The sequence below is a fragment of the Gopherus flavomarginatus genome, chromosome 8 (assembly GCF_025201925.1).
Source record: "Gopherus flavomarginatus isolate rGopFla2 chromosome 8, rGopFla2.mat.asm, whole genome shotgun sequence".
Lineage (NCBI taxonomy): Eukaryota > Metazoa > Chordata > Testudines > Testudinidae > Gopherus > Gopherus flavomarginatus.
The window spans coordinates 105505371-105519672 of NC_066624.1; the positions used below are offsets into that span (position 1 = coordinate 105505371).

General features: G+C 40.8%; 1 protein-coding gene across 4 annotated transcripts in view; it reads right to left on the bottom strand.

Annotated features, from left to right (window-relative positions):
- MCCC1 (methylcrotonyl-CoA carboxylase subunit 1) overlaps nucleotides 1–8167 on the bottom strand; it is a 29679-nt gene extending 21512 nt beyond the window's left edge. For 3 of the 4 annotated variants that reach the window (XM_050964284.1, XM_050964283.1, XM_050964287.1), the window contains exons 1-7: nucleotides 8076–8167; nucleotides 5589–5635; nucleotides 4975–5114; nucleotides 4297–4392; nucleotides 2416–2537; nucleotides 1357–1504; nucleotides 314–435 (exon numbers count right to left, since the gene is read on the bottom strand). In XM_050964284.1, the coding sequence (XP_050820241.1) occupies nucleotides 314–435; nucleotides 1357–1504; nucleotides 2416–2537; nucleotides 4297–4392; nucleotides 4975–5114; nucleotides 5589–5635; nucleotides 8076–8137 (737 nt within the window). In that variant the 5' untranslated portion in view covers nucleotides 8138–8167. Of the gene's footprint in view, nucleotides 1–313; nucleotides 436–1356; nucleotides 1505–2415; nucleotides 2538–4296; nucleotides 4393–4597; nucleotides 4909–4974; nucleotides 5115–5588; nucleotides 5636–8075 lie in introns of those variants that run through there. The other variant, XM_050964285.1, reaches the window with a different exon arrangement.
- Nucleotides 8168–14302: the final 6135 nt, after the last annotated feature.

The following is a 14302-nucleotide window of genomic DNA, read 5'->3' on the forward strand; positions in this document are numbered from 1 at the left end:
TCAGAAGGCTGATGTATTGACTAGGCATGTCATTGCCATAACGTAGTATGCAATATCTAGGTGTCTCTCCACAACACCACCATTAGGATGCTGCCAATATGTCACCAAGACAGCTAGATTTGTTATAAATTATCATTCAAAGTCCCTGTCATCCACTTCACACTTTGTAAAATTAATAATTCTGCCCTATTTTATGCAAGTGCAGAAAGTGTGTGCAATGCTGTATAAGACACAAACTATCATCTTGCATAAAAATGTTGTGCTGGTTTTTTAAAATATTTTAAGTATTAAAAATATAATCCACTTCTCTCACCTTGGATTGTCTACAAATTTCTCTATCAGCACTGCATCATCATTGAAAGACTTCTTTGCTTCTCTCCTGGCTGATTCTAGTTGGTCCAGGAACTCCTTTTCTGACCGAGCAATTCTCATACCCTAAGAGACAACATAAGGATGTCTAAATAGCTACTAAAGAACAAGTAAATAATAACAGTTACAAAAAAATCTCCACTAGTGTGAAAACTGGTGAATGATTAAAAGAATAATTACAATATGTGTTTACCAATAAAAGAATTCCATTCCTTCTTATGCATCAATAGAATTATTTACTAACTTCCAAACAGTTAATCTTTGCAAATCCCACAGAAAATAAAAGTGTCACTAAGGCTATAAATTAAAGATAATGTTGTTGCACTGGTGCGGGTAAGGACAGAACTCAATATGACTTTTGCATCTCATGCTAAGTTTTCATGGCTAGAAGACATAAAACACTGTTTTTCTTTACAAAATATGTACATTTGTTATGGAAATCATGGAGACAAACCTGGAGCTCTATCATGAAATTTTTCTGCAGGCTCTTTTCACATTTCATCAGGAAGGTCATCAATTAATAAATAATAGCTATACACTGAAGGTATCCAGATATTTCAAAGATTTCTAAGAATCTATTTATGCAACACTCACAAATTTAAAACCACCATTAAAAAATATAATCACAACAGACATTGTCATTAAACAATGATTCAATCTCATACAACCTCACCTATACAACATAACGGACCAAACGTTCTGCTAGTGTATATTGCTGGAACTCCATTTGAGTCAATGCAGCTCTACCAGTTTATACAAGCAATTTGGCCCAAGAATGACTAAATAAAAGGAAAGCACAATGAAAGTGCTAGACATTATTTTATTAACTTCAAATTAAAATAATTTGCTTCCGATTACCTTTCTGATAAGATTCCTTTTATAGAATTCAGTTACATAAAACAAAAGGTACGATGTAGTAGTATTAGTACCTATCTTAGTAGCATAACTTCAAATCAGATAAAACAAGTTTGCGTGAGTTTTCCTTACCTTTCCTCCGCCTCCACGAACTGCTTTAATCATTACTGGATACCCAATACTCCTGGCATGTTCCTTTAGACATTGATCAGACTGATCTTCACCATGATAACCTTCAATGACAGGAACCCCAGCAGCAGACATTATAGCCTTGGAGGTGCTTCAAAAAAAATATTTTTTTGATATTTAAAATGGCAATGATAATAGCTGTTTCTTACAAGAGGCCTCTGATCTGTAAACACCGCACACACGCTTAACTTTATTCATGTGACTGCTTCCATTTACTTCAATGGGACTACTAAGATGAGTAAAGTTATGCTGGTGCACAAATGTTTTCAGGATAAGGACCCTAATTTGGTGTAGTTCAGCATGCACATAATTTTTTTTATACTTAAGAGCATAAAAGGAGCAGGGATAGAAAACATGCACATAACACTAGTTAAATCACACAGTACATTAATACACATTGTAAAATGAACCTTTATGCAGGTACCAAATTAATTCAGATAATGTGTTTTATGCTTGATTAATAATGTTGATTTATTTGTCAAAGGGTTATTGATTAAGCAGCATCTAATTTCCACCATTCTATTTATATCTCATGCTCTGGCAATTTTCCTTTGGCCCAAGAACGGGGCATAGGCTTCTCTTCCCATCAACACCATTCAAGAACAGCTACAAGTCACTGCAGAGACATGAGATGCTTCCTTCCACCACCATTGAGAGCTATCAGTAGAGCTCCCACAGCGCTTTCTGACCTGAAGTCTAAAGACCTGGGTATTGAACCTAGGTCCTTCAGTATGATAGTGCAAAGCGTTAATCCTAGAGGATCCTAGACCAGCCTATGCAATTATTAAAATCTTATTAATGGAAGAATCTTGATTGTTCCTATATTTGTATTCATCCCAGAACTATGAACAGTTTGGAGCATTGTACAACAGGCTATGTAGAAAAATCAAGAATAATGCAGAGAGCAAAAGAACTAAGTAAAAAATCTTCATTAATAATGAAGGCAAATTCACTGAGCTGTAAGTTACACATTGAAGTGAGTAACAAATCAGAAAGAGATACCTCTTAATACCCATATCTCTGATAGCAGATGAAGGAGGGCCTATGAAGATGATTCCCTCTTGCTTGCATAGCTCGGCAAACTCTGTGTTTTCTGAGAGGAAACCATACCCTGGATGAATAGCCTAAAACAGAATGAAGGTTACCAGCCTACTTTACACCAGTGTAACCCATGTCACCCTAAAACTACAGGTTTATATAGAAGGCTTTCTGGGGGGATGGAGGGAAACATGGGATGGAACATACCATGCACAAAAAACATCAGCCACCAGGAATAACAATTAAGAAAAACTAAAGGGTAGGTGGGTAGGTTGGGTCGAGCAGTTAAGGAATGGGTGATAAGTAATTATAAGAAGACTAGCAATCAATGGTTAATCTGAAGGAAATGTTTTATGTTGCTTCATTCCGCTGTGGCTTTGTGCATGCTGTCTATTTAACACTTGATCCTGCAAATAGTCACACCCATGAGTATAGTTAGGCCAGGCAGAATATGATTTTTTTAAAAAATAATTTTAATGGATAATATCAATGTTTGTTTTAAGCATATTTTTATATTTTATCAATTTATTTTTTCACAGCTGCAAGAAACTATAGGGGGATATCAGGCAAGAGGGTGGGTCAGACCACTTTTAATGATCATAGACGTTGGTTTCAAAAAGTTGAAATTTATAACCATTAAAACAAATTCTCAACATGACATCAAAATATACACAATAAATATCCTTAAATCAAATTCTAATAGGTTCTCAAGCAGCATTTTTCTTACTTTATCTATAAATTTCAACTATTATTGACGGGAATTTTTTTTTTGGTCAATTTTTATATGGACGGTGAAATTGATGTTTACTGACATTTACCAATAAAAATCTGATCCCTCAAAGCCTAAGTATAGTTAGTCCTGTGCAGAGTACTCTTGGTGTCAGTGGAACTCTGCTCAGAAGTAAATATATCCGCAGGAATAATTAATTGCGGGACCAAGTCTTTTGATTATAATTTAAGCAATCTGGAGCAGGGAATTGGGCCTAATCCTGCAAATATTTCCATAGGAGAGTAATGCTATTTAGTAAGTAGTCCCATTGAGTAAAGCAAACTAGGTACGTTTTGAGCTTCAGGTCCTACGTGAAGGGCCTACAACACTTTATGCTGCTTGGATAACATTTTCAAAAGTGCCTGAATGACCGAGGAGCCTAAGTCTCATTTTCAAAAACAACGTCAGAATTTAGGAGCCTAAGTCTTATTGACGTTGCTTTTGAAAGTAAAACATTAGTATTTTTGAAGGTGTTACCTTATATAAATGAAATAATATCTCATGCATATAAGTTTTGATCAAAGCAGACAACCTTTAATTTAAAATGTCATTATTTTAACTATCAAAAGCAAGCATCTTAAAACTACATTGTGAGGTGAAAGATACAATAAGCTCAGAACAGACACAAAGAGGACAATACTACTGTATGTGTTGTTTAGAACAAAATAAGCTGCACCTTACATAAGAACAACCATACTGGGTCAGATGAAAGGTCCATCTAGCCCAGTATCCTATCTTCCGGCAGTGGAACCAACGCCAGGTGCTTCAGAGGGAATGAACAGAACAGATAGTCATCAGGTGATCCATCTCCTGTCACCCATTCCCAGCTTCTGGCAAACAGAGGCTAAGCACACCTTATATGAACAAACATTTAGAGCACTTTCCTCAGTAATTTTATCTTTATTTTTTAGCTCAAACCCAAAGGTTAAATTGGAAATTGAATTTTCCCATGTACTCAGAGGAACCCATTTAACTGTTCTCAAAAGCACAAGTATAGTTTTTCATAGGGAAACCACAGTACAAGGAAGGCCAAATCAAAGTGCGTAATTTGGTAGGGGCAGTGTAGTTATATTTACCTGTGCTGTTGATATTTTGGCCACTTGTATTATTTTTTCCATGGCTAAATAGCTCTGCTGAGAGGCAGCTGGACCAATGAAATATGCTTCATCTGCCTATTGTAAAAGAAATATACATTACTATTAGATCAAGTGTTAGACAATTGAACAACAAATTTAAATCTTAACTGGAGGCCCATTTTATCATTTATAAAAATGCTAACATGTAGCAATTTAAATTGTTTGCTCTTCAGAAAAGAACTCAATTGGGTGAACTTAATTATGTCATTTTTTATAGAAATAGAGACCACTGGCCACTAACCTGGACCTTTCTTGAGTTTAGAAAGTGAAACAGTCTGCTGTTTTTGTGATGTCTTCAGAAGTCTAGAATAAAACTCAACATACTTTTCTTTGTGATTCAAGCAGAACCTGAATCTAGGTCTTCAGAAGTGAAAATCTACTGCACTAGCCCACTGGCACCACCTTTGGTACTGACAATATTTAACAGAACTCTTCCCCATGCAATTTAACTTTCATTTAATAATTAAAGGCCTGATCCTGCAAACTTATGCATGCTATTAACATTATTCACATAAACAGGCTCATTTAAGTCAATGGAACTACTCATATGAGTAAAATTACTTGTGTGCATAGCCGTTTGCAGGATTGGGCCTTATGTTTTTAACTAGTATACTTCACCATTGCGACATGCATGGAATTCTTGTCTGCATCACTGTAAACTGCTACAGACTTCACACCCATCTTTCTGGCCGTCCGCATCACTCTGCATGCAATTTCTCCTCGGTTTGCAATGAGGACCTTCCCTATGTTTCTTCTTTCTATTAAAAGAAATAAAGTCAGGTTTTACATGTATATGACCAATCTATACCTTTCTATGTTACACGATATGAAAATACTGTCACAGTTTACATAATATTACAAACTTCTATTACAATATTTAGTATATTATTTAAATACTACATTGTTATGCTTTTTTTAAAAAATGACTAGCTATTGCATGGATTTTGTACCTTTTGTATCAAAAAGGGTCTTTGAAGAAAGAAAATTACAAACCTAAATATAACTAAAGGCAAATAAAATTCCATAAAATCTTTTCATGACATATTTTCAGGTGCTTCTAATTAGATCTAATATATTGAGTATTTCTTCGGAAACGTAATCAATCGAGCACTTATAAAATAAACTCTAACTTTCTAATTTTCCCTATAACTAATGTTCTCAAGTTAATTTCAATGCTATTAATGTTCTTAACATATTTACAGCATATATGGATAGAGAAAATAATTTAATACCTGTTGCTGAAGCAAATTTCAGGCATCTTTGTCTCCAAATCCATTTTCTGCACAAAACAGTAAACAAATAGAATTATAATAACGAAAAAACATTACAGTAGGGTATAATTGAGCTATTTCTATTCTTGGGTGCAGCAAGGATACTAATACAGTTTTGATGTTTTTAATCACTTAGTATTTATATAGTACTGTCAGGAGTATATATGAAGTGGTATGCCAAACAAAAACAAGTCCCTCTCTAAAGGAAGTTACATGAACAATAGATCACAATCCAATCAAAATAAAAACAAGGTGGTAAGGGGCATTAAGACTGAAATACTTTGAGGATTAGGGGTTTTTTTTAAAGCTTTTAAAGGACAGGGTGGTCAAAGTGTGGTTATTGAACAGGAGGTGTTCAAGGTACACAGCAGCATGTGAAAGAACACATGAAGTCCACAGAAAAAGGGTTAGGTGGAAGGTCACGGTGGACTCAAGAGAGATGTTGCCAAGAGAGAAGAAACAAGCAGAATAGAGTTATGAGAACTTTGATTCACAAACCTGCTATTGTTCCAAATACAGAAGCAGTGAGCAAGGCAAATTAGAGATATTTGAGAATGTTATATGGGCAGAGAGACATTTTAAGTAGTTCACTTAAGTGTTTTAATTAGCACATAAATTAAAATTTAGATTGGATCACTGGCAACAAGGTGAAAGAGATACACTTGAAACAGATGACTAGATCATGGTGGTTCAACTTGGGCAGTGAGTTTAAAACATAACTTTTGTTAATAATCCACGTTTGCTAAACCACACCAGCTAAGGGAAATGAACAAAATTTTGGCAATCCCCTCTGCTTGTAACCAGATGTGAGATAGGTATAAACCATTGTTTAGGAAATGTCTACACAGCATGGCTAACCCATGCCAGCTGACTAAGGCTCACGGGGCTCAGGCTGTGGTCTGATTCATTGCTGTATAGATGTCTGGGCTCTAGGACCTGGTGAGATGAAAGGGTCCCAGAGCTCAGGCTACAGCCCGAGCCTGGAAGTCTACAAAGCCATGAAACAGCCAAGACCTAGCTGGCTGGCATGGGCCAGTCACAGGTTTTTGTTTGCTGTGTAGACATGCCCTTAAGATACCACTATGAGAGATGTCTTAGTAATCACCCAAGAGAGATACAACAGTAATCACTGGGGGTGAGTTCTAAAACTGAGCTTGTTATGTTTTCTTTTCTGTCAGCTGTTAAACTACACCTAGAGGATGAACTGTACTGAATTTTTATCACAGGGCTTTTAAAAATATCCTTGGTGAGGGGATTATTTGTCTTCACTGGAGAGAGCTATTTTGTTTGCAAATGTTAATGTTTTATTGAAATGTATCATCAATGGGCACATTACATACATTCAAGAAATAAAAATTTGTCTATATGAAACCCCCAATTTAATCAGTATCCCATTTTATCAGTTGAAGAAAGCAAGAACCTAAAGATGCTAACATGACCTGATTGAATCCGTCACTCATTACACCACCACTAACATATGTGCTGGAACAGTTACGTGGTATTATGAATGGCCTTCAATTTTCTGCATGTACTTCCCTTTCCATAGTCAAACACACTTTTTATGCAAAAGTCTGTTTTATCTCCCTGATATGTCCTGTGTCATGTCTGCACGACAGCTGGAAGGCATCCATTCCAGCTCCAGGAGACATGTTCAGGATAGCTTGGGTCAAACTAGTGCACTAAAAACAGAAGTGTGGCCCTGCTGATGCCAGTAGCAGGAGCTAGCCAGCCAGCCCATGGAGCCTGATCCCATCCAAGACCCTAGGTATGTACTCAGGGTGGCTGGTCCCTCCTGTCACTTAGGGTGACCAGACGTCCCAATATCTGGGTGGCTGTCCTGCACCCTGACCACAACTTGTCCTGATATTTCACTCCACCGACAGCACTGGTTGGTTTTTGTTTTTTTGGGGGGGGTGGGAGGGTGGCTCCGCCAGCAACACTCAGCTTTTTTTTTCGCTCTGCCAGCAGACCCCCGTCCCCCTCCCATGCGTCCCGATATTTTCTTCATCTCCTCCGGTCCCCCGAGTCGCTACGCTTCTACTTCCAGCGCACTAGTCTGATCAGGGCTGGCCTGGGTAGGTCTCCCCCAGCAGGAGTTTACACCGTCCAGCTCCAGCGCAGACACAGACGTGTCGCTTCGGGACTATTCTCCTCGGTCCCGGCGTGAGGGGGCGGCGCAGGGCTAGGCCGTGCTGGCAGCTGCGCGGGGCCCGTCACCTGTGCTGAGCGCTTCGCGCGCACCCGGCAGCGGGGAGGCCCCCTCCGAGGGACGCTGAGGGGCCCCGGCAGGGCAGCGTTCAGCTCTGGCCCGGCGGGCTGGGGCGGGCCGGGCACCTGCAGGCAGGAGACCGGGTCCCGAACCACGGCTGCTCTGTGCGGGGGGGGGAGGGGACTGTCCAGAGGGGCTCCGGGCCGGGGCCCAGTGGCCGCCCCCCGCCCCGCACTCACTGGCATTGCAGCGCCCACAGGCACCGGCGGCCCCGCTCGCTCGCTAGCACCGTGGCAGCCATGTCTGCCCAGGGACGGGAGCCGAGCGGGCTCAAAGCAGTTGGAACGCGGAGTGGGCGCGGGGGCGGACCCGTGTCTGTCAGTCAGTCCCGGGGGCGGGGCGAACGCGCAGGGCCGGTGGCCAGTGGCTGAGCATCGGGAGGGGGCGGGGCCTTGGGGTAGCTGGGGGCAGTCCTGGGCAGGGAGAGCAGAGGTGCCCCCTGGTTTCCAAGTACCAGGGAGCCTGAGGTGGCTCAAGCTGATGGGCCAGGGCTGAGCATCCCAGAGCCATGCATGGCTCCCCAGGGGCCCAGCCACCCCCAGGCTGGCAGCTGGAGTCAGAATGAGAGACTGAACTCCCAGGGCTGGCCTTGATGGGTCAAAACCCAGCCAGCCCCAGTATCTGTCCTGATTTTATAGGGACAGTCCTGATTTTTGGGTCTTTTTCTTATATAGGGTCCTATTACCCACCAGCCCCTGTCCCGATTTTTCACATTTGCTGTCTGGTCACCCAATCTGACAACCTAGAGAGCGCCTGACCCACACTAAGAGCTGGGTTCCCTAAAGAGATCAGCGCCCTGGTAGGAACCAAACTACATGGGTGGTGGGTGCTGAGCCATTTGGAAAATTGGAATGTGGGTGCTGAGCCCTTTGGAGAGAGTTCACACCTATTCTTGATCCAAATTGCAGCCCTGAGCCTGTTTCCCTATTACACACTGGATTTTCTGCAGCTAAAACTAGGCCTTGGTCCCAGGTCACTTGGCTCTTCTGAGTGCCATCAGGCAGATCAGCATTTAGTACTCTGCCACTTCTCAGGTCATTTTTTATCCACACCGTAAAAAGCAAATTTGTTTTTCTCGGTTACTTGCTATGGGTAAATCACCTGTAGTTTCAGTGATCATCTGAAATGCCTCCAAAATCTCTACCTTCCTGGTACTTATTTATATTGCAGTAGTGCTCAAAATACATGTTAGGTGCTCTCCAAACACAGAGGAAGATGGATCCTGACCCAAAGAGCATACCTGCCATTAATTAACTTCTGATTATTTTTTAACGAGATATAATGGCACTAAAACACCTGGTTTCAGGTTTCTGCTGTAATAATTTGCATTGTGGGTGGTCCAGGGAAGCTGCATCAGCTTTGGGAATTTTTATGGTCCCTCAGACAGGACCCAAAAGGAGGACCAGAGCACTGGCTATGTAGTTGGGATTATTTGACCTATCTATCTGTCAAGGCTGTTAATTTAATCATACATTTATTTTATTCTCTTTAAAACACACTGCTTTGTACTACATTGTATTGCCTTAGAAAATCCTGAGACAGATCTATCATGTTTTTAATTTACTTCTGAACACTAGAGGGCAGCATTTTATTAAGTTTATCATAAGTGGGTTTTAGCCTGTGAAAACTTATGCCCAAATAAATGTGTTAGTCTCTAAGGAGGCACATGGACTCCTCCTTGTTTTTGCTGATACAGACTGATGTGGCTACCACTCTGAAATAAGTTAAATATATATTACAAAGCCCAAATTATAGGTGGTGAAGTACAGAATATATTTTTAATCATAAAAGTAATGGAGATATACCTATCTCATATGGCTGGAAGGGACCCTGAAAGGTCATGGAATCCAGCACCCTGCCTTTACTAGCACGATTAGGTACTGATTTTGCCCTAGATCCCTAAGTGGTTCTCTTAAGGATTGAGCTCACAACCCTAAATTGGGGGGTGGGGGGGCTAATGCTCAAACCACTGAGCTATGCCTCTCACCCACTCACATCAGTGGCAGCCTAGTTTATTCTGCATTTCTTTGCTGCATGGATTAATTAATGTATCACCCCAGCATCTTTTTAAGTTATAACAAAATCAAGTATATTATCAGGCATGGCTGCTCCATGACAACCCCAGCTGGCACTGCTTGTCTCAGTTTTCTTCCCTCAGGTTGATCTCCTCTGTTTTGTGCTGCAGATATGGCTTAGGCCTCTGGCCAAGGGAGAAACTTTCAGGGAAGCAAAAGTCCATCTAAGGAGTCTCAGGCAAACAAAAAAGGCTCCTCTGCCCTGCAGGGCTTTTCTTCAGCCTGCCTTGTGTGCCCTGTTCCCAGCCCCTGATGGGCTACCTTGAAAGTCTTCTCCCCTGTTCTGGTATAGAGCCCTGGGTCCCCAGGCGTTTCTGGCCTCCTGCAGACCTGGCCTCAGGGCCTTCCATAGGAAGCTACTTATCCCCTGTAGTTCCACACCCACACTGATCTCTCTCAGTTCTTTTATAAGGCCCAAGTAAGAACATAAGAATGGCCATATTGGGTCAGACCAGTGGTCCATCCCACTTAACATCCTGTCTTCTGACAGTGGCCAATGCCAGATGCTTCAGATGGAGTGAACAGAACAGGGCAATTTATCAAGTGATCCACCCCTTTGTCATCCAGTCCCAGCTTCTACCAGACAGAAGTTTAAGGCCCACTAGAGCATGGGGTTGTATGCTTGACCATTTTGGCTAATAGCCATTGATAGACCTACCCTCCATGAACCTTTCATTCTTTTTTGAACCTAGTTATACTTTTGGCCTTCACAACATCCCTTGGCAATGAGTTCCACAGGTTTACTGTGCATTGAGTGAAGAGGTACTTCCTTATGTTTGTTTTAAATGTGCTGCCTATTAATTTCATTGAGTGACCCCTGCTTCTTGTGTTATTGTGAAGGGGTAAACACTTTCTCCACACCATTCAACGTTTTGTAGGCCTGTCATATCCCCCCTCAGTCATCTCTTTCCCATGTGAACAGTCTCAGTCTTCTTAATTTGTCCTCATATAGAAATTGTTTCATACCGCTAATCATTTTTGCTGCCCTTCTCTGTACTTATTTCCATTTCTAATATATCTTTTTGAGATAGGGGTGACCAAAATTGCATGCAGTATTCTAGGTGTAAGCACAGTATGGATTTATATCATGGATATTTTCTGTCTTATTATCTATCCCTTGCTTTATGGTTCCTAACATTCTGTAAGCTTTTTTGACTGCTGTCATAAACAGATAGTTACGGGTTAATGTCTCTTTCACCTGTAAAGGGTTAACAAACAGTGAACCTGGAACACCTGACCAGAGGACCAATCAGGAGACAAAATACTTTCAAATCTCGGTGGAGGGAAGCCTTTGTTTGTTTTGGGGGGGTTTTGTTTTGTTCTCTCTGGGCTCTGAGAGTGACCAGACGTGCAACCAGGTTTCTTTCCAATCTCTCTGATACAGCCTCTTATATGTTCAAAATAGTAAGTACTAGGTAGATAAGGCGGTTTTAGTCTTTTGATTGTTTTCTTTGTTTGCAAATGTGTATTTTGTTGGAAGGATTTTAATTTGTATTTGTGCTGGGGGAAGGTTTCTCTCTAGTGTCTATAAGCTGAAAGACCCTGTAACATTTTCCAACTTGATTTACAGAGACAATTTTTATTTTTTATTAAAAGCTTTTCTTCTTTAAAAGACCTGATTAATTTTTCCCCTTGTTAAGGCTCAAGGGAATTAAGTCTCTACTCACCAGGGAATTGGTGGGAGAACGGAGGAAAGGGAGGGGGGAAGGTGGAATTCCTCTGTGTTTTTAGATTAACAGAGCTTGAATTTGTATTGCCTCTTGGTGAGGGGAAAAGAAGAGGGGGGAAGGTGACATTCCTCTCTATTTTAAGATTCAAGAAGTTTGAATCAGAGTGATCTTCCAGGGAAACCCATGGAGGGGAAGCCTGGGAGAGGCAACGGTGGGGGAAAGGGTTTACTTTCCTTGTGTTAAGATCCAGTGGGTCTGGGTCTTGGGGTCCCCTGAGGAGATTTGGGGGGGGGACCAGAGTGTACCAGGCACTGCAAGTCCTGGTTGGTGGCAGCACTACAAGATCTAAGCTGGTAATTAAGCTTAGAGGAATTCATGCTGGTACCCCATCTTTTGGACGCTAAGGTTCAGAGTGGGGTTTATACCATGACAACTGCCACTGCACTTTGAGCAGATATTTTTAGAGAACTAGCCATGTTGATTCCAAGAGCTCTTTCTGGAGTGGTAACAGTGAATTTAGACTCCCTCATTTTGTATGTATAGCTGGGATTATATTTTCCTCTGTGCATTACTTTGCATTTATCAATATTCAATTTCATCTGCCATTTTGTTGCCCAGTCACCCAGGTTTGTGAGATTCCTTTGTAACTCTTCACAGTCAACTTTGAACTTAATTCTGTTGAATAGTTTTGTATGATTTGCAAACTTTGCCACCCCACTGTTTCCCCCTTTTTTCAGCTCATTTATGAATATGTTGAACAGAACTGGGCCCAGTACAGATCTTTGGGGGAACCCTGCTATTTTCCTCTCTCTGCTATGAAAACAAACTATTTTATTTCCATCCTTTGTTTCCTATGTTTTAACCAGTTATTTATCCACGAAAGAACCTTCCCTCTTATCTCATGACTCCTTCCTTTCCTTAAGAGCATTTGCTGTGGGACCTTGTCAAAGGCTTTCTGAAGGTCCATGTGCACTCTGTCTACTGGATCACATTTGTCCTCATGTTTGTTGGTAACCTCATTTCTAATAGAATGGTGAGGCATGATTTCCCTTTACAAAAGCCATGTGGACTATTTCCCAACATATTGTGTTCATCTATATGGCTGATAATTCTATTCTTTAATATAGTTTCAATCAATTTGCCTGGTACTGAAGATGAGCCTGTAAGTGAGATGATTACCTCTGGAGCCATTTTAAAATAAATCAGTTTACAATTGACACATCAGACTGGGACAATTCCTCAGATTTATCACCTACAAAGAATGGCTCAGGTGTGGCAATCTCCCTCACCGCCTCTGCAGTGAAGACCAATGAAAAGTATTCATTTAGCTTCTCTGCAGCAGTCCTAAATGCTCCTTAGCAACTTGATCATCCAATGGCCTCAGTCACTGTTTGACAGGCTTCCTGCATCTGATGTACTTTTAAAAAAAAAAAAGTTTTTTGCTAGCTGCTCTTCAAATTCTTTTTGGCCTGCTTAATTATACTTTTACACTTGACTTGCCAGAGTTATGTTCCTTTCTCCTTTCTTCAGTGGGATTGAACTTAAAGGATGTCTTTTTGTCTGTCTCTTTTACGCTGTTGTTTAGCCATGGTGCTGGTTTTTTGGACCTCATCCTGTTTGGGTTTTTTATTTGCAGTATATATATGTGTGTGTATGTATGTATATGTTTGAGCCTCTGTTATGGTAGTTTTAAAAAGGTTCCATGCAGCTTGCAAGCAATTCACTCTTGTGACTGTTCTTTTAATTTCCATTTAACGAGCATCCCCATTTTTGTGTTGTTCCCCTTTTAAAAGTTAAATGCTACTGTGGTCAGTCTCTTTGGTATTTCCCCCCCATACAAGGATGTTAAATGTAATTACATTATGGTCACTATTACTGAGTGGTTCAGCTATAGTCACCTCTTGGACCAGCTCTTATGCACCACTTAGGACTAAATCAAGAATTGTATCTCCCTTGCTGGGTTCCAGGACTAGCACCTGGCATTGGCCACTGTCAGAAGACAGGTTACTGGGTTATATGAACTTCTGATCAGATTCAGTATGGCCGTTCTTATGCTCCAAGCAGCAATCATTAATAGCTTAAAGTCTTAATTAAGCTGTCACCTGACCCTTAGTCCTGCCCCCTCAGGCTGGAAGCAGAGAATTAATTATCGCACAGGTGTGGCTGGCCCAGTTCCCCTTAAAGGAGACAGTCTCCCTGAGACCCCAAGAAATTGTGCATGGTACTGAAGTTGAAAGTGGAAAATAGTAAAATTACAATGTAAATAATTTTTAAACGCCCACAGGGTGCTTACCACTGTATATGACACAGATAAGGACATAGTTGCAGAACCAAAGGCTTTATACTCTAGCTAGAATTGGGAGAATTAAGAGGGGGAGGGGAAAAGTTTGGCATATTTAGAGAGTTGGATGAGATTAATAAGGAAAGTCCAAATACTAGTCCCCTCTTCCCCCACACATATTTATATGTGTGGACTGTGAGCAGCATAGTCCATTTGAACTTTGAATACATTTTCCTTAAGAAGAGGAGAGATACTAAAACTTGTCATGTCATGATAGGGTAGCCAGTATTAGAACTATTAAAATATTGGTCAGCCCCATATGCATTATACATTAGAAATTTAAGGGAAACAGGAAAGTCTCTGCAAAGATTTGTGCCAAA